Source organism: Oryctolagus cuniculus, chromosome 9 (genome assembly GCF_964237555.1).
Source record: "Oryctolagus cuniculus chromosome 9, mOryCun1.1, whole genome shotgun sequence".
Lineage (NCBI taxonomy): Eukaryota > Metazoa > Chordata > Mammalia > Lagomorpha > Leporidae > Oryctolagus > Oryctolagus cuniculus.
The window spans coordinates 5943824-5964962 of NC_091440.1; the positions used below are offsets into that span (position 1 = coordinate 5943824).

At 42.2% G+C, this 21139-nt stretch overlaps 1 protein-coding gene across 1 annotated transcript in view; it reads left to right on the forward strand.

Annotated features, from left to right (window-relative positions):
- Nucleotides 1–21139, forward strand: part of EFNB2 (ephrin B2) — a 43398-nt gene that overhangs the window by 13767 nt on the left and 8492 nt on the right. Inside the window, exon 2 of the mRNA XM_070048582.1 lies at nt 8037–8320. Coding sequence (XP_069904683.1) covers nt 8037–8320 — 284 coding nt within the window. The remainder of the gene's footprint in view (nt 1–8036; nt 8321–21139) is intronic.

Sequence of the window (21139 nt, forward strand, 5' to 3'; positions counted from 1 at the left end):
CAGCCTCCAATTACTGCCTTATTTCCTGGGGCAGCTAAAGCCACAGAGAAGATGGTAGTGCACTTGCTGCAAGTTTTATGGTAATTACTTGTTACTCTAAGCAGTGGTGTCTGGTAACCTAATTCTCTATGAACCTGACACCCTCTTGCTACACCCCAGGATTTCTCTGGTTTCAGAGTAAGTCCTGTGTAGAAACTTGTTCTGATGTTAAAGTGCAAAAGGGGGCAGTAAAGTGCTATCCACAAAAAAAGGAAAATAAATTTACCCATTATTTCTTATGGTAGCTATTGCTCCTGTCTTTCATGGGTCCTACTCTTATTTATTTATTCTTATTAAAACAAAACTCTTCTGTTTGGGGCATTTCAAGAATACCTTACTAAGCTGTAGCAGCAGCCCGTCCTTAAAAGGTAGTAATGTAGCACTGACTATCCTGCCTGTTTATGACATGTGCCATCAAATTCACATGATGCAAAGTCAATCTTTGGGAGTATTTGTATTCCCAAGTGCACAGAACACTGCAGGAAGGAACCTTGGTTTCTGTGTTAATGCTGTTCTGGCTCCATGTAGATGGGCAAGGTCAGAAGGGCACAGTGGAGCTAGGGGTCAGGGGTTGGGCTTATCCAGGCCAGCGCTCTGGTGGTGGTCAGAAAGACCACAACAAGACTGCTTTTTTCAGAGTGCTTGTCCTCGTGCAGAATCTCGGAGTATCCAGCTCTCACTGACTTCTCTTCCTCCCTCTGCCTGGGGGTGTTTAATTAAAATAAGAATAAGCATTTTCTAGAAAAAGTACATGTTTCCCAATACGTTATAAACTCAAATTGCTCTTAACACAGAATACTGGCTTGGGAATTCTCACATGACTTGGTTTGCTAACTGCTAGGGAGAGTGCTGCAAAGCTTAAATGAGGTTCCTTGAAATATTAGCTCCCAGATATGTGTAGTTAAGTGATGAAACATAAACACATTTATCCCATATTCTTTATTATTTGAGTAAATAACTTGCGTGTCACTAAAGCTTTTGGGGTACGCAGAAGTCGGACTGTGCTGATTTCATTTGTTTCCTAAGGAATTGCATCAAAAAGTTAAAAAGTCTACAGTCCTGAACTACTTTAAATGCTTTTTTTGTAAAGAAAAAAAAAAGTTTATTTTTATTTATTTGAAAGACAGAGTTACAGAGAGAGGTAGAGACAGAGGTTTTCCATCTGCTGGTTCACTACCCAAATGATCACAACAACCAGAGCTGAGCTGATCAAAGCCAGGAGCTTCTTCCAGGTCTCCCATGCAGGTGCAGGGGCCCAAGCACTTGGGCCATCTTCTACTGCTTTCCCAGGCCACAGCAGAGAGCTGGATCAGAAGAGGAGCAGCCAGGACTCGAACCAGCACCCATATGGGATGGTGGCACTGCAGGCAGAGGATTAACCCACTGTGCCACAGCACCAGCCCCTAAATGCTTCTTTTTAAAGTCTGATTTATGAGAGCTACTTCAAGAAAATGGTACAGTTTTTTCTAAAGCTATACATTTAAAAAAAAAAATTCCAGTCTGCTCACAAGCTTTGAATGCTTATTGCAGAGAATTTTGAAAGAAAGGAAAAAAAAAATTCTCCTAGACCTCCGTCTGGTAGCCCAGAGCAGTTGCAGTTGGAGAGCAAGCTACACAGGCCTGTTGCTGCTGTCAGTAACACGAGCAGGGTGACATACCACCGTGTGTTTTTTTACATGTGTCTGTTTTCAATTGAGATTAGCCATCTACTTAGTTATTGTGTACAGTCATGCATCACTCAGCAACAGGGACACATTCTGGGAGATGCGTCAGTGATTTCATGGTTGTGCGACCATCAGAGTGGATGCACACAGACGGAGCTGCCTACAATGTCACTGAGTGATGTGATCAGACCTTATGAGACCACTGTCCAATGTGCAGTCCATCATGAACTGAAACGTCATTATGCGTCGCATGACTGTGCTCTGAGGATTAATTCTGAAATGAAAGGCAAAAGCAAATTAATTCTCTGTGGAAAAGTAATGTGTATTCACTCAGTGCTTCCTTTGCTTGGCAGTTTGCTGCAGAGAGAGAGAGAGAGAGAGAGAGAGACTTCCTGCACAGGTCTCCCACTCAGCTCCCTACCCCACCCCCGTTTCATGTCCCATGCACCAGCGCAAATGGCAGAACTCACCTTGTGCTGGTCCATGAGTAACCTGGCCCTGTGTCTCAGGCACAGGATACCTGCACAACTGATGCAGCAGTAGTAAATATTTCACTCCTGCAGGTTTTGTATGCGCAGTATTGGGTAGCAGTGGCTCTGCATGACCTGACACTTTGTCAACAGAAGCGCTTACACAGCATTTCCGAGACGCGCCTTCCTCGGGTCTGTCTGGAGGGGCTTTGCCTGACCCTGGTCTTTGTTTGGACACAGACACTGGTTGTTGATACAGACAGTGGTCTGTATCTTTTCGTTCTGATCTGTCTGTATCAGCTTGACGTTTGCATTCGATTACTGACACTTTCACTTGCCCGTGTTTGTGTGGAGACTTGGGCGCATTCTTGGTTGTGTCCCCGTCCACCCCCGTTGCTTCCCTTGGGAAAAGCAGCAGGTCACTTCCTTTCACCATGGATTTTGCAGACTGCAGCAGGGAGTGGTGGTCTGGGGTTTGGGTGTTCTACATTAACCTACCTGTTCTGGCCAAGCTGAAGGAACCTGCTTTAAGTCGTGGAGGGTGTGTCCCGGGGCACGTGTGGTTGGTCAGGAGCATACAGGAGTGGGCAAAGCAGGAAAGAGGAGCCAGGAAAGGGCAGCATCTGTTGGCAAGAGAGGAGGGTGCACTTTGGGGGGGTCACTAAACAATTACCACAAAACATATCCAGTATTGGCTGCCCACCAGTCTTACTATTATGCTGGGCAAAGTTTAGAAACAGATACGGCAGCCACGGTCCCCGTCTGATTCCCAGGCACGGGCGAGCAGTGGTAGCACCCTACTGGCTGGCAGAATAATGCAGATTTGACGTGTGGCCCCCCGAACTCCCAGTGGGGATGAGAACTTCTTGCTAAATTCTTCACTAACTCTGCTGTGTTCTAGTCTATTAACATTAAGAATGTTTTCTTGCATAATAACTGTAAAGGTTTTTACAGTTAGGATTGTGAAGTCGAAATGTCGAATTTATTAGAGATTTAATTTAGATTACTAAATCCTAATGTCTCATTTAGATTATTTGAATTATACACAGTGTTCCACATGAAAGTATTGGAGTCATGGACAAAATTTGATAGGTAGTCCAAGAGTAAAAAATAGATCATAATATCAAATCATTTCACTGCAGGCGTGTTAGCTTTGGCCACCCTGCTGCAGAGTGCCTGGTTTTTTCCACATTCTATTGTCTGCATATCTGATTCAAAGTCATGACATCTATTGTCTTGCTTGAGAATGATTAATTGGGAAAAACCACAGGAGTTGCCGGTTTCTATTCAGTGTGGCCCTCTCCCCCCATAACATCTTCCCAGGCTCCCAGGGATAGGCACCGTTGCCGGGGAGGCAGTCATGGGTGCTGAACAGCTTCCCCCTCCCAGAAGACTGCGGAGTGTGTTGGTTCTGACCTGGAAGAGCCCATCCGGAGAGCAACATGGCTGGCTGGCTATGTTCTCCCTCCTCTCTAGGACCTGAAGCCTTGTTGTCTTTGCTTTTCGTTTTGGGTTACAGACCAGCAGATTTCACCAAAGAACACTTCTGTGTTTTGTTGGCGTGAGGTTTACCAAGAACACCTCCCAGGTGTGATGTGGGTTGTAAGCACAGAGGCTGGTCCTGTGCTCTCTTGGGTTGCAAGATGAACATCACTTCAACACCCAGAAATCTATGTTTGACATCCATCAGGAGCCGGTTATCATCATTATTGTGCTTTTAAAACACTTTCAAAGTCAACATAGGGTAACTGTATTGAGTATTACAAAATATTCAGGACATGTATATGCTATGCTGTCTGACTTACAGTCTCTAAGCAATCTCAAAGTAGTAATATAAGTATCTACTCTGTTTCAAAAACAGAACTCTGTTTACTGACTTGTTTATAACATATAGGACTCATTGTGTTTCGTTTAAAAAATGGTATTACTGACTTTTCATATACCACCTTCTATTTGCATAAACTGTGTGGAGTCCATCTGTAGCTCTCCTTGTAAAACACAGCTTAAAGTGTAGTTGGCCTGTTTCCTCCCCATCTTTTGGGTTCTTGGCCTCCTGGGGCAAGGCGTGGATACCAGGTGGCCCTGCCATGGGCTGTGGTCTCAGACGACCATGTCAGAAGCAGCTGGCTTCCCTGTGGCTCTCACCAGCCTGCCTGTGTATTGGCTTTCTCTTGATTTTCCTTCACTTCATGCCGTATCTTTGTTAAGCTTGATTTAGAGAAACACGTGTTGCACAAAGCGAGGTTTATACTTTAATGTGATGCAGTGAGAACTGAAAGTGTGCAGGGAAGGGGCTTTTCCTGTCGTTGACATCGGGCCCCAGTGTAGCTTTGTTTTGCTTGTGAGGTGTGTGTGTTATGCTTAAATGAAGATAACGTGATGGAAGGTGCTTTGATCAGGGCTTAGCCAGTGACTGCTCAAGAGCAGCCGTGTTGTGATTAGTGGTTCTGCAAGTGGTTAATTGCCTTGCATTTTAAGCAGGGTGAGATTGTAGAAGGCTGTTGATACCAAGAAGTTCTTTAAAAAGGAAAGAGTCAGGGGCCAGCGTTGTGGTATGGAGGGTAAAGGCATGGTCTGTAACACCAGCATTCCAAATGCACATTGGTTCAAGTCCTGGCTGCTCCACTTTTGACCCATCTCCCTGCTAATGACCTGGGAAAAGCAGCAGGTGTTGGCCCAAGTTCTTGGGCCCCTACCATGCACGTGGGAGACCCTGATGAAACTCCTGGCTTTAGCCTGGCCCTTCCTTGGCCATTGCAACCATCTGGGGAGTGCACCTGCAGATGGAAGATCAATCTTTCCTGTCCCTCCCTCCCTCTTTCTCTCTGTAACTGTGCTTTTCAATTAAATAAGTAAATCTTTAAAAAACAAAGGAGGCAGACACTCCCTCCGCTTAGCTCCTTGGTCTGCAGAAGCTGGGTGGTGTCCTCTGGAAACCTCATCTCTGCTCCCAGCACACCCTGGCCTCCAACCCTAAGTACTCAAAATTCCTGTCACGCCTGTGATCTGCACCGAGCTGGTGACCCTTAATGTGACTTATATTTGTGAAAATGGTAGCTTCATTCGTAGGTCCCCCCTCCCCAACAAACACATTATTTATTGAGCATCTAACATGTGTCAGCCCCTTGGGCATTTAGGTTTGACTCAGACACACAGGAAACCCCTCTGCCCTCAGGGAGATACGTTGCAAATTGCTGGCGGTCAGTGTAGTGAAGGCTGCATGCACTGTTGGCCTGGACGAGAGACTGTGGCTCTGGGCTCAGCCACATTCTGTCCACAGGGAAACAGTGATCTCGTCAGTTAAAGTGACTTGTGTGCTAACTATACACACACACACATATATATAAAGTAAACCTGTAAATCACCCATTTGTATTGATTGGATTGGATCCATTTGTATTGATTTTTATAAAGAAGCAGACTTTGGATAGAAGCAGCTGTGGATACTGCAGGCATTTAGAAAGTGAACCAGTGACGGGAGAGCTATCTCTGTCTCTCTTTTTCCCTCCCTATCTTTCTGTCTGTCTCTCAAACAAATTAAAAGCTTTTAAATGTCTTTATGAAGGAAATAGGATCTTGGAAGCATTTTACATGAAGAGCAAGCTCTGTTAGCTGCTTTGTAGGCATAGTGGGTGCTGTGGAGGGTGTAAGCCCCGAAGAGAAAGCACACAGCTTGGGAAAGGCTAGGATGCATCTTCTCCGGAGAGCCCAATGGATGAGCAAGGAAATGGGTACATCTGGCTTGGTCAGGATCCTGAACTCTGAAGCCTGGGAAGCCTCCAAGGAGGTCGATGGACAGTAAAAGCTGCCTTGCCAAAAGAGCCAACAGATGAGGGAGGTGCAGACATCCGGGCCCCAGCCTTGTGGTGTAATTTAGGAGCGCTTTTTGCAATATGGGTGCTACCACGTTGCTCTGTGCCAGCTTGGAAAGCAGACACAGGATGGAAAATGTTTGGGCAGGAATTGGCCCCTGGATCGTCTATGCACCGATTTCCTAAAAAGGCCAAGGAATAAGACACGAGAAAACGGAAGTGTCAGGAAGTTGAGTGGCTTGATGCTCCAGGCAGTTAGTTCGTGCCATGCATCTCACATCTCACCGCTGGTGTTCAACCCCAGGGACTTATCAGGGTCACTGTGGGTGGGGAAGGCGCAGTCACAGAAGTCCAAGAGCCTTGTCCAGACGTTGTGGTACCGCATGTTCTACACATTGAGTTGACAGTTGCCCACAGAGAAGAAGGTTTGACGTTTAGGAGGTTGAGCAGATGCCTTGGTGAAGACGTTCAGATCCCCTGGAGGTGAACTTTGGGAGTCTCTCTCCAGAAAACTGCGGCCAGAAAGGTCACAGAGAAGCTGCCATTGAATAAGCCATGACTGGCACTTGTCGGAAGTTCTAGAGAATTCAACAGGACACACATAAATGTTTCAAGTTTGTCATTATTTTAAAATACACACTTTGAGTTCTGCTTCAAAGAAAGATTTTATGCTAGATGATTCCCCCTGTTCACCACTTCTTTGTGAATGGATGTTGTATCTTGCTTGAAAAAGGGTGGGGGGAGAGACACCCTTTCTGTGGAGTTGTTGGATAACATTCCCCAGAGAGTGGCAGAACCACAGGGAATATTGGCTTTCAACATGAATCTATGATATAATTTCTGTTATGCTTTGTGCTGCTTCATAACCACTCTCGTGCACTTTTCAGAAAATTAATCCCATTCATTAGCATAAGCCATAAGCTCTTACCTCAGTATGGATTCGAAAATGGGGGTGCCCGTCCCCCTGTCTTTCTCTCACTGAGTGAATTAGGAGCCTGCAGTCCTCACGGCTGGTGGGCTTCCCTGGTGAAATAAAGCCTTGGGTTGGAAGTATTCAGAGAGGGTGCTTTGTTCTAGGGCTTTAATATTTTAATGAGGCTGCAGGCTTGGCTGCTTACGGAGGAGCTGGGGTTTCTGAGTGTGTCGTTAGTGTTAGCACTCCTAGAAGGATGTTCATTAGCAAGCTCTTGTTTCAGTTTCTCAGAGAAACTCCCCATTAAGATAGATCTTCCAGCAGCATGGCCAGCAAGGAAGAAAAGGAGAAGGGGAGCTTTGGGTTGTAAGCTTTACGGGGATATTGTATCAGTAGTCTTCAGTTCCACAGATTTGCTTCTAAGAATTAATTGGAGCAAATACATCTCAAGGGAGGGGGAAGAGGTAGACTTGTAGAGCAAGGACAGTAGCTGTTGTCCCTGCAAGTAGAGGACTCTTCGTTTGCAGCTGAATCAATATTACGACTAATTATTTCTGGTTATCCTTTATGGGTTTGTAAGACATTTCTTTTGTTCATCGTAATAAAAAACCCATTGTTTGATCAGTGACTGACTAATTATGATAAGTAATTCGAAACATTCTTGATGAAACTTGTCTGTTAATTAACATCCACAGCAAATGGAAACTAACAGGACAACAACATATTATTAGTGCATCCCCTGTTCCCTGGAATTGACAAGATCTCTCTGTGGCATGCCCAATAAACTAAAGCTGCCAATGGTTAAAAAATAACAAACAGGTGGGAAGGTCTGACTCACCATGGAGGAAAAGTCATTGTAAAGTTACACAAAGGAGTACTGAAATATTACAAGCGAGGGGGCGGAAAAGAAATGTCAGCAGGTTGCCTGATCCTATTGCCTGGAGGGAGGAGAGCAGCTTCTTTCTTTCTTAAAAGCCTAATTCCTGAATACATTCCTGAACCAAGAGACTTTTGGTAAATAAAAGCGTGGACTTGAACAGTTGTGGTTGGGAATGTTGGTGCTGTTTGACTGATTTGTGACTATCATTGGCACCGTGAATTTTTATCAACTCAATGGCACTTTCTTTTTATGCTTTTAGATTTCTACCTGGACAAGGACTGGTACTATATCCACAGATAGGAGACAAATTGGATATTATATGCCCCAAAGTGGACTCTAAAGCTGTTGGCCAGTATGAATATTATAAAGTTTATATGGTTGATAAAGACCAAGCAGACAGATGCACTATTAAGAAGGAAAACACCCCTCTCCTCAACTGTGCCAAACCAGATCAAGATGTAAAGTTCACCATCAAGTTCCAGGAGTTCAGCCCTAACCTCTGGGGTCTGGAATTTCAGAAGAACAAGGATTACTACATTATATGTAAGTATCAATCTGTTTATTTTATAGACATTAAAGCTAAATAGGTTTGTATGTTTTTTGTTTATTTTAAATTATTGTGGAAAGAATCTGTGCTGAAAAATTGCCCATTTTTTTTGTTGTTCAAAGAAATCTTGATTGATTTAGGGACCCTGTACTAACAGTTAATTAAATATAAATACCCAAAGGGGGAAAAAAACTCTTAAGAATTCTTATAGTATTGAAATTAATGGATTGTATGAATATGCTTAGCATCTCTGCCAACAAAACCATTTTTAAGGACCATTGGTGAGATTTTGACAGGTGAATCTTGAGCAATGCCTTTTCTCTCCATCCGTCCGTCCATCCGTCCATCCATCCATCCATCCATCCTTCCACCCACCGAGTGTGGATTCTATGTCAGAGCTGTGCTTCAGTGGCAGGGTTCAACAGTGAGTAAGATGGTAATGGTGCGTTGGCCTCGTAAAGTTACCTACCAATCCAGAGAAGATGGAGCCCATGGGTTGGAGGGATGGGGGTTCCAGGCAAAGCACCACTGTATGCGATCAGTTAAAACCAGAGTCAGAAGAAGATAAAACTTGGGTTTGTTCCATGAATTCCCCTCCACCAAGCCATGTAATAATTTGGTACATTGTTTCAGGACCGGATGATCTATAGCCATTGGGTAGTATTTAAAGCTAACTCTTAGGGCAGTGAAGGCCAGTGATACTCAGGCCCAGCATAGATGCCTGCTAGTGGTAATCACATGTTGGTGCCACGCTAGGATCATCCCCAGGGCCCTGGGCCTTGTCAGTGAAGGCTGGGAGACTGAGAGAGCTGTTGGCATCATCCAAGCAGTGAAAGCGGCTTCTTAATTTCTTTGGTTTCCAGTTTTACTCATACCTGAGTTCTCCATTTATTTCCATAGACTTCAGCTCATTAGGGAACTGCTGTCTGCTGGCCTGGCTCCTCTACCTCTAAGTGATCAGATTGCAAATCTGGCTTTTTCAGTCCGCTTTTTTTAAGCAGAGTCAATAATTCACTGAATACTTACCTAGTTCTCTGTAATAATACTTTAAAATACATTAACGATAAAAACAAAGGTGGTTGTAGACACCTAGCTATATTGTCTGTTGATGTAAAACAGCAGAGAGTCTGAAAACCTATTTTTATTAAGTATTTCATCTATTTTGAAAGGCAAGGTGACAGAAAAAGGGAGAAATGGAGAGAGAAATCTTCCATCCACTGGTTCACTCCCCAAGTGACCACAATAATCAGGGCTGGTCCAGGCCAAAGCCAGGGACCCAGAACTCCATGCAGGTGTCCCACATGGACAGCAGGGACCTGAGTACTTGGGCCATTCTCTGCTGCTTTCCCAGGTGCATTAGCAGGGAGCTACATCAGAGGCAGAGAAGCCCAGACTTGAACTGGCGCTCTGATAGGGGACGCCAGCATCACAAGTAGTAGTGTGACCCACTGTGCCACAGTGCTGGCCCCTGAAACTGACTTTTAAAGCCAACTTAATATTTATGGAGTAGCTTACTAAAAGAAAGAAAGAAATGGTAGCTTATGTATTTAAGGGAATAATTATCATAAAACAAAAATGAAAACATTCTAAGATGAAACGCAGCAGATGGGGTGGTAAAGTGTACAAAATAATACGGCAATCTTTGAAAATATAAAAGTTATGAAGTAAGACAAATGAAGACTTTAAGCTTTTGGAAGCCTAACAGTGTTTTCTTTTTAAAGACTTTTTAACTAAGAGTTTTTTTGATGCACACTTAGGATTAGTTTGACATTTATAGGACCCAAACCTGACCTCTGCTGAATTAAGACAGCTATTGCCGCTGGGTGGGATAGGAGGAAAAAGCTGGGGTGCCTGTAGAGTGGGTGCACTGAAATTGGAATGTCTGGTGCTGGTGAATGGCTGTTCCCCAAACTGTGGCTGCAGCCCCATTCCACAGGTTGGCCTTCGCACGCAGGGAAGCCAAGAGACCCAAACAGCTTGTCTGCTCTCTCTCTCACTGGTGACCTCATCCAGATGACTGTAAATTCTGGAGTCCATGGAATCCAAGTAGGATTTCAGCAAACATGAAGGGTTAGCCTTAATTCTGAAATAATTTGAAAGAAATTCAGGTTAATGAATGATTTACCAACATCTATTTGCCTAGTGTAGTCAGCATTTAATTACTACTCTTTGTCATTGCACAAGAGACCTGTGTTTAGCAGTACAGTTTAACTTATAATTATTATATTAATCTATACCATAATGGCGTTTCTTCTTATTTTTTGGGGAAGTTTATTGTACAGCATTAACTGGGCTCACTGAAGGTAACTGAGCTGCTCTGTCCTCCAAAACTCATCTTAGAGTTACAATTTACATGTCGCTTCTCAGCCTTTTGGCTAAGATCAAGTGTAGAGTTACGATTTACATGCAGAAGCTCACGGTAACCTGGATGAAGGAATCTTCAAATGCAGTTGAGGATTTCATGCTTGAAACAACAAGGGGCTGTTTGAGTGCTGCTGGGTGGGAGGCCGTCCCAGGGCTGGGTCAAGTGCTCAGGGCTCAGCTGTTTGCCAGGAAGTCCGGGGAGTTGAAGGGAATCCACCGCACCATGGGCATAGGAAGGTGTTTAAGATATTGGAAGCCTCTAGAAGCCAGATTCTTAACCATGCCTGTGGCAAAGCTCATAGCCATACAAATTTCCCTTGAAAACAAATGGGAAATGAGATGAGCAAATTTTTAAAGAGTTTTAAAGATTAATGTTGACTTTGCATTACTTCTTCATGAATCCCAAGGCACCAAAACAATTAAGGGATTTGTAAAAGTCACTGATTTCCATATCAAACACACACCCATACACAGTGTCACAGTCTATCCTGTCTTGTTGTGAGAAGGAGAGGACAATGTTGGAAGGCAGTACATTCACAAAATAGTGTGAGGTAGCATTGTGGGAAGCACTCAGATTCACGGTGTATTTCTAACACGTCAAAGCACTGGTTTACTGCATACAGTGAATTGTATTGACATGTGAGTTGCTGTGAGGTACACTACAAATACTTAGCTCCGAATCTTTGTGTCTAGTTGATAAGCACCTTTACCACTGAACTGATTATTAAGTTAATTGCTACTCTGTGCTGGTTCATTTCCAAGAGAAGGAAGAAGAGGAATGATGGTTTGGAGTGGTTCTCTATCTACTCCAGTGGGGAGTCATCCAAGCAGACTGCACATGGTGTTGGGTAATTCCCTAGATGAGCAGCGTTTCAGACATATCAGGCCAGGAGCCCGTCCTAGTTTCTGATTCTACTGCTATTGGAAAAGTCAGCATTCCTCAGAGCTTTGATTTCCATCTCCAGAATATTTCACTGTTGGTGGTGTTCCGGCTCATGACGCAGTCTGCTGGCTCCAGCCCGTTGTGGCTGTACGTGCGCATCCAATGAAGGACCACGTGTTGTGTGGTTCTTCTCCAGCCGAAATGGACAGAATGTGCTGTGAATTCTGGTTTGTCGTGCTACCTGACTTGAAAGGTGGTCTTCATACTTTTGAGTTTTAGAAGTAAATATTAATTTTTAATTGCAAGTGTATTTTTAAACCTACCAAGAAGCTTGTAAAATCCCTTAGGAAATAACATGACACAACGATAGGCAACCTCATTAATCCTTCCCATAGATGATTATTTGCTTTGACATGTGGCAAAATGATACAAATGGGTTTTCTTCGTGTTTAGAATTGACTTTTTCAAGTGACCTATTTCAGTAATTAGCCTTGGGCCTAATTTGCATAATAAAATCTCCCAATCTTGACAGGAACGAAGGTAAGGATGTTAATGATCATTTGGTCGGAAAGCCTCCTGTTCTGCATTTTATTCAGATCATTGATCCTCTCAAATCCATGGACAATGTTTTGCATACCTGATAGTCATTGTTTTTATGTCTTCAAAAATGTTTAAATGTTTATGAAGCACCTGTTTGTTCTGAGATTGCCCATTTCCAAGGCAAGCTGTCTTTTTTTTTTTTTTTTTTTTTTTTTTTTTAAGATTTATATTCATTTGAAAGGCAGAGTCACAGAGAGGCAGAGTGAGAGAGAGAGGAGTCTGCCATCCTCTGGTTCACTCCCCAAATGGCCACAACAGCTGGAGCTTAACCAATCTGAAGCCAAGAGCCTGGAGTTTCTTCTGTGTCTCCCACATGGGTGCAGGGGCCCAAGGACTTGGGCCATCTTCCACTGATTTTCCAAGCCGTAGCAGAGAGCTGGATTGGAAGTGGAACAGCCAGGACTTGACCCAGGCAAGCCTGTCTTAGACGTGGTAGATATTCCAGTTAACGCTGGGAAAGCATCCCTGTGTCTCCAGCATCCATCCGCAGTGTTGTCTTTGAGGCTCTTTCTGTGCTTGATTTAGTTTCATTTTGGTGGTGACAACCTAGAGCTGGGTAGGTCAACAGGTGGTGCACTGGCACTTAGCTTCTATGCTGAAGGCTCCATTGGGTTGATTACCAAACATTAGCTTCAGTGACACCACCAAGATTATGAGTCAGGAATAGATGGAAAATGAATGCCGTTGTATCAATACTTTGTGAGTGTAGTGGCCACAGCAGAGTATCAAACGAAGAAAGCTACATTCACAGAGCATCTTCCAGTTTCAGCCTATGGGTTTTGCATTATTTTGTTCCAGGTTTGTAGCTAGGACATGATCTTGTGGCATAGTATTTCCAAATACTGTTTAATTAAAGTTGTTCTATACAGTGCACAGCCTGGGGTCATAGTGATCATTTTTGGAGGCATCCCTCACTTTCCATGCCTTAGCAAACTCTTGAGAAGCCATGAATCTAGAGGAGTTACCATTTCTTAGGCTCCCCTGTTGATTTAGTTGTCTAAATGTTTTTTGTTTTTTTGTTTTTTTGTTTTTTTTTTAATAAGAACCTGTAAAACTGGAAGACTTCACAGACAACTTTGCTATTTTTGGGGGCGTATAATTCTACTGAGCAAAACCACAAAGTAAAATACTCGCATATATATAGTAAAACAATATTCTTTAAGAAGCAAAACAAAACAGTAGATTCTACATTTTGTTGAGCATATGTGTTTTTCTTCTGTTTTTCTTTTCTGTTTTTTGATTTACTTATTTCTGGAGAGTAGGTATGGCAAATGATACTAAAATATATGGAATGTACTATAATCTTTCCCTAGCAAAATTGTTATGGGTTCTTTTAAGTGTCTGTTTCTGTGTAGTTAAGTTTTAGAATATCTAAGGATGTATGACCTCTACAAGTGGATGATATGCTTTATTAGGTGAACTGTTCATATATGCTAAATATAGCAAAAGCCAAATTTCCATCACTAAAACTGATCAAGTTTAGCAATATAACAACATGGACAGGTTACTTCTGTCTTTTTCACTTAGAGGTGGGAGCTTATGTTTGATACCTTGCACATAATTGCTAAGTTCAAGCATTTAAACACAATTTTTTAATTTTATCCACCATGGTCATTTTTGTGATAGAATCTACAAGAGTCAAAAGCAGAGCCAGACTAAAACCCAGGGACTCTAATATGGGATGGCGCCCTCCCTAACCCTGTCTTAACTACTGTGCCAAACACGCACTCCAGTTCTGAGCTCCCGAGTCTCCATCAGCAGCAACTTAACCTCTGTGGGGTGATGCTTGCACCTGCCCCATGGAGTTGATTGGTGTTGAAATGGAGTGAGGCATATCACATGCTTGCACTTCATGCTTTGCACCAGACTGGACCACTAAAGTTAACTTTGGAGCACAGAGTGGTGTGAGATGGAAGGTGGGACGCACCTGTGCTGTGCTGTAAGCTGGAGGCAATGAGAAGATGGCCAACAACCACCCTTGATTCGAAATCCTGTCGTTTAATGAAATGCCAGAGTTTACAGGTTTCAGTGATGCTGCATAACTTCATTCTAAGATCGGCCTTCTTGGTCGTCTTTGAGTGTTATAAAGGTTCCTTTGTCCCTGGGCTGCTTTTACCAAGAAACACGCATTTATGGATCCTTTTGTTCCTAGAATCGCCCATACTTGTTTGTTAGCTGATCCTTTATGAGACCCAAGAGAGACAGGGGAGGAATTTTCAGATGCATGCAAACATTTTTCCCACTTCCCCAGCCTTGCCAGGACGTTTTCTCAGTTCCCTTTTATACCAACAGAATACTGTGTTTTTATTGATACCTTCAGCAGCAGCCTAACATAGTATAAATATTCTTCCCAAGAAAGAAAATGTGTCAGAGTTTTCCTGTTGCCAAGGCTGGCTGGGAAAGTACATCAATCCATTAATTGATCATTATAAGCATTGTTTCTGTTATTTTAACATAATGTGGACTCTCTTTCCTGGCTATCTAGAAAGCTTTCCCAGAGTGTAACAGTAAGGCTCCTTGCTGAATTTAATAGGAATGAAGCCTAAGCTTACACCTAGCTTGAGGGTATGCTGAGAAACTTCTTTATGGCTCTCAGGTCTAATGGAGTTAGGACCATAGAGATATCTGTCCCAGGCCATTGGGGCCTGTAAGAGCATAAGGTTATTGAGGATGGAGACTGTTTACATTGAACGGTGTCATCTTAGGCAATGCTGACAGCTTATCCCATCTAACGCTTGACAGATAATCCTGGGAGTGCCATTCCTTACTCACCAAAAACCCAAGGAAAGGGCAGGATGACTCTGGTTCTTCAGGAGGAATTGCCGAAGAAGGAGAAAGCTGAAAAGCCATCTACGCAGAGTAGATGTAAGAGCAGATGAGAAATGAAGGAGATTACTTAGGAAAAAAAGGATGATTTAGGAATTGCCCAGAATAAAACTGCCTTTATTATTTCATAAAATGCATCTTAATATCTCTAACCCCTATATTTATAGCTTTTTAAAGGTTCACTTAGATTTATAAATAATTGAACAATCCTGGAGACCTAGTACAAGCATAAAAGAGGACAAGTTCTTTCTTAACAGCCTTTAAATATTCATCACGAAGATAAAAATTTAAAGCCAAATAAAACACTTAAAAAAATAGCCCAGAGGCATAGACAGGCATAAAAAAGATTACTTTGAGAAAATTTATTTATATAGTTCTTAAGAGTCACACATTTTCCCCTAAATTCCAGCATCTCGAGCTGGGTGTTTGAACACTTAGGGAAGTGTTATGGCCTTCACGTACTCTTATCTCACTTTCAAGTCTAGAAACACAGGTGAGAGAGCAATTTTTACTGCTGTGAAAAAACCAAAAGTTAGCATGAGTGGTTAATACAGTACACACAACCATGAAATGTAAGAGGCAAAACTCGGTCCATGGCTGTTAGACCCTTTGGACAACATTGTCAGTACATGACAGTTCCTCCTGGGTCATGCATGTATAACAACAGTTCAGATAGTCCACCAGCATACACCGCACCTGCATCGTGATTGTAAAGAGAATACACACATATATATCGCATACATAGAAACAGTAAAGATAGTTTGCCTACACATACACTGCATACATAGCAACAGTGAGGCTAATATACCCAACATACATGGCACCTGCATTGCCAAAGTAAAGAGAATACATAAATGCATATTAGATACTTAGCAATAGTAAAGACAGTCTGCCAACATCCACAGCATCTACATTTTGAGCATAGCATTCATAGCAAAGAGTAAGAAGCTCATGCAGTATAAGTCATCAGCTGTCATACATTGTGTGACATATAACTAGCTTGCAATCACATGACCTCAAAGTTGAACCAGAAAATACTGCAGGGTATAGAAAGGAAGAAGGCCCACTGGCAGAAGGTAGTCAATGATAGCAGTTTGTTAGATGATCTGAGTTTTCTTTTTCTTGTTACATCTACTGTTTATCACTTCCATTTCTTCAGTAAGACTATGCTGTTTTGAGTTTGTATAACATTAGCAAATACCTCAAGACCCTCAGTAGGAAGTTGCTAAGTAGTAAAGTTATTAAAAATACAGAAAAGAAAAAAAACAGAAATATATACAAATAGAGGCAAGAAGAGACTTCAGATTTCCTTAACCAAGTACAAGTGCTGCACTTTGGTTGGGTGAATGCATGGGTAGTTGGGTCAGTGGACTGATGGATGTTCAAAACCTGGGGCAGAAATGTAACTGATCTCATTATAGGGGAGCCAAGCTGTGTTCTTAAAAGATAGTTGGTGCTTTACAAGTGGCTCTTTGCGTTAAAGTAGCCTAGTTTTGTTTTTTTGCTGATGTTAAATCAGTAGATGAAAGTATTCTTTTATTGAAGCAAACATGTGGAAAATTGCTCTGGATTCTTAGAGTATATAGAACATGTGCCCTGAACAGGAGAAGGTTCCTGTACAGGGCAAATTTAGACAGTGGCACTTGATTGGGGTTACTGCTGGTCTGTCAGTGGTCAAAGCAGGTAAACATCATGTCCATCTAAACTCGAATGCCAGAAGAGTGCCCTTCTCTCCTGCGCAGTATTGGCTTCCAAGCTGTGAGCAGACACTAATTCATCAGTCACTGGGAAGCCCCGCCTCAGATGATGTCTTCCACTTCAGTGCTGCTCCTCTCCTAATCACTGGGTCATTAATATCATTGCCTGTGATTAGTGGCAGCAGGATGAGCTGGGGCTTTGTGGGACATGCGCCCTTCCCCCGTGAACTTCTTAGTCTGGCCTTTCATCAGCAAGACATTCCTGTTACCTTCCCAAGGATATTTTGACGATTAAGATTGCTCAGACTTCTCTGGTTTAAACGGGCCAACTGGATTATGTTCTAGGAATAGACAGTTCACCCAAATACATGCTTTTTCATGGTCAGAATATTTTCATTAGATATTATCACTGTCCCTTGACTGTGAAGTTTCATTTTTAAAAATCTGTATGCTTAAATAAAACGAATGTAGACAATAGGGAATTATGTTTTATTTTTAGAACTCTAACATCATTCTTTTTTTTAAAAAAAGAACATGTGAGTTTAGTCATTACTTCATTACTATCAAAGTGGTCATCTGGCCACCTATTTTTAAAATACAATTCGTCTTTCTGAGTAAGTTCTGACCCATCTTAAGGCTGACTCCCCTACGTAAAGTGATTATTCTTTCACCATTGCCTATCAGGTCCTCGCCGTATGAACTTTGTCAGAGTCACTGTGACAATATGAGAAAACTCCCTGGAAGCCTGTGAGATGAAAAGCTTTCTTTTTTTTTTTTCCATGAAATCATGTTGAATTTGTTTTTAGTAATAAGAGGGATGCCACCTCCACACATCATCATAACTTTTAGCAGTAAAATCTGAAGCTAGGAAAGCGATGTTTTTCCTCAACAGAATTCATTAAAAATTCAAGACAGCAAGATGTTGCAAGCAATATTTGGGCAGGAGTGGGGGGTGTTTATAAGTAATCTTGTTTGTTTAAGCATGTCTCTAGTAAAGAAAGAAAGGTGGGTTGGGGCAGGTAGCTCATTGCCAGTGCTGGATTGAGCCGGAGGACATCTCAGTTCTTCCCCACCGTACTTGCACAGACACCTTGGCACACATATGGGAACATGTGCGCATGCCTTCACTGCTTTCTCCTTACTTCCTCACTCTGGGTGTATGTAGCCGGTAGCTTTTCAAGACTGCGCTGTCCGATTTGACACGTCACACGCAGTTGTACATACACATTGGCATACGTGTATAGACGGCTCTGTGACCGCTTCCTCTCCCACTTGTTCAGTAACAGTGACTTTTCAGGACTGTGTTGTGAAAGTTATCTGTAGTCCTTGGCATCTCCACCGATTGTTTAATGGCTAGAAAGGTTTATGAATAAGCTCCGATAGAATTTTCATGTTGCAGATATGATGATTGCTTTATATTGTGACCGTTCTCAACATCCATGTTACATATAATGTGCTGGCTCCTGCACATGCCCTGTTACACAGTCTCCTCACATTTCCCTCTTCCTAAGTGAAAGCGGCTATGGAATCTTTGTCCTTAAAATCTTTCAAGTGCGCATACGAAAAAATAAGCTATAAAACTGTTACAGCTTACAAGGCTGTTACAGGTTGGGAAACTGCTGGTTTCTGAAGATCCCATCATTGTTCTTGAGAAACCTTTGAAACTGAGTAAATAGAACTATAGCATTTTACTCAGGGGCATTTGTTTACACTGGATCATGGTGTCTCTCCTCATACTTCAATGCTAGAAACAAGAAGGGTGATCTAAATTGTGACTCTATTCTGGACTTCACATTTTCCAGCTCATTCTGTTGAGGGGAGAAACTGATTATGTTGTATAGAGTCACCCAGGCTAAGCTAGTCATTACTTCTTCATGCATGACTTGCTGCTTTAATTTTTCAAAACACAGCCATAGCAATGTGGTTTTAATTCAAGTGATTCTTCCTATCATACTGGAACATTGTCTCCATGAGTGAGAAATTCACACATCGACAGCACTGATAGTTTTACAGTATTTGAGCTGTTCCCTGCATGCAAAATAAAAGCTAAACAGATGTCAGTGAGAGCTATCTCATAGAGGAGAAGGCTTTTTGCTTCGAGTTTTTTTTTAAACTTCTTTTTAAAAGTTTTGGGTGAATATATCAGTGTGTGTGTGTGACATATATTTTCCTTTGTATTTTTCTTCCTGTCAGTGAGGCCATAAAAAGACAAATTTGGTGGCCAGCCATGGCCATTACAGGAATTTGGGCAGGGAACCAGTAGATGGATGGATGATCTCTCTTCACCTGTCTGTGTGCTCTCCCTCCCTCAGCCTTTCAAATAAATTGAAAAATAAATTTTAAGATTTTTGAAAAAAAGAAGTAGCATTCTAATATAGAACTACAGGAAATACACACACACACACAAGAAGTTAGATAATTTGTTTCTTCTAACTTCTGGCATATTATAGTTTCTATTTTAGAAGTTTCATTAAATAACTCTAAAGAAGCGACATCTATTTTTGGCATCTAGTGAATATTACCATTTCCACATGTAGAACTTTTCTGCTTAGTCTAAGATAATTTCTTAAAGAACAACCATGGTGGTCGAGGCACTAAGCAACTGATTTGTAGAAATTGAACTGTTTCTGTAGAACATATTGGGACCTGGCATTATTTGAATTTAAGTTGATGTCAGAATGTTGAGTAACCCCTTCCTGGGTTGCCTGTTCGCATTAAGTAATTGTATGTTTTTCAGCCTCCTTGTTCCTTACATATATTCCTTTTGTTGGTTGTGGTGATGGGGTTTTTATTTCTTTGTTTGTTTGTTTTGTTTTTTGACATTCCAAGATTTGGTAGCCCTGGTAGAAGAAAGCTTAATCTAGTTTTGTGGGTCATGTTGACTTTAAGTCGTGGTCCTGCTGTCCCTAGTTCTCACTGGATTGTACGTATCTCGTTCCTCTGTTACCAGACAACAGGCATTTCAGAAGTGCTTTTTGAGCTTCAGAAGTCTGACCAGTGTCAGCCAGGCTGGCACGTGCTGGCCTGGTGAGAAGGTTCTGCCCAAAGCAAGCGTGGTGTGACAGAGAGCTTTCAGAAAGTGCTGTTGGTTACATGATCAAATGACAGTGAATTATGTCGGGTGGAGCTTCACAAAAGGACAAAGTTTTCATCTTCACAAGTCTGTGGTTTTCCTGACACTCTCTGCTTATCCTCAGTCTGCTTAGTGAGCTTCTTTGGTGAAATTGATATAAATATTTGTTTTCAAGTCTTCATCAGTTCCCTGGCCCATCCTGGCCCTCGCCCTGTAAGCTGCATTTTAAAATAATTTGAAATGTTCTCCATAGTATTACTGGTGTTTTATTCTTTCCGTAAGAACCTAGAATTTTCCCTGCATAGCTAACATTGTTATTCTGTAGGGTTTGGGGCGCTACCTTCATTCCTCACTCCTTGGTAAATGAGACGTGTGTAGGCACAGATCCAGCAGTTTGCTTTTGAGCGCAGTCTTACCGAAGTGCAGAAGTGAAAAACAGCCCCTTCTGGTCTGCATCCAGCCTCCCGGGGGCAGAGCAGTAGCAATCAGTGAAGACAGGTTAAAATCTAACTTCCTCTCCTTGGGGATGCATTGGAACATGCAGCCAGAAATACTTGGGCCCTTTCAGTCCCCTCTCCTCCTCATCACAGTCCCTCTCTCTTTTCTGCTCCCGCTTAGAGCTGCAGACACTGCAGGTGCAAGCAAATGGGAAGCCCCAGTGCTGGCTGTGTGCTTTGCAGATGTACTACAGAGCTTTCCTCACCCAGTGCCAGCTCCAGGTACTCTTTTAGCTGAGCAGCAACCTCTGTCCACTGGGAATCAGGTCCTGGGGGCAACAGTAAAGTGATTTCTGTATACTCACTGCATGCAATTAGACCCCTGAAGCAAAAGCTTTTAAAAGCAAGTCCGTAAAATGCCCATGTATCTTTATTAAACGTATTTTCCAGCTGCTTGCAGGAACTTTTCTAATGATTTTTAATTTTATAAAATCTGGTTTTTCCCTGGACTAAAAAAAAAAGTCTGGGCACTAAAAGCTTAGGTATAACCATGTTATTTTTTTCTGTCTCCCAATGATTAAATGCAATTTCATCCATTTAGTAATACTATGATTGTGGCTGCATTAGATAATGCTGGTGGAGAGATGCAAAGAAAAACTAAGTACAATGAGGTAACAATTTATTTTTACTCTTTCTCTAAGTTAAAAATTCCCAGTACATTCAGATGAACAATAAAAATAATTGCAAAATTTTCTCCTGAAAAGGAAATAGATTTTATTCTGAAGCATTAGCAACTTCTTGTTATTTTTCAAAATCAGATGCTAAGCCTTTTCAAGCTTCTAGGTGAAGGGCTGTTGCAGGAGAAATTGGAATATCCATCTTGTGGTTTTATTTCAGAGTTGACTGCCAGTAAAGAGGCACGGTCAGGGTAGGAC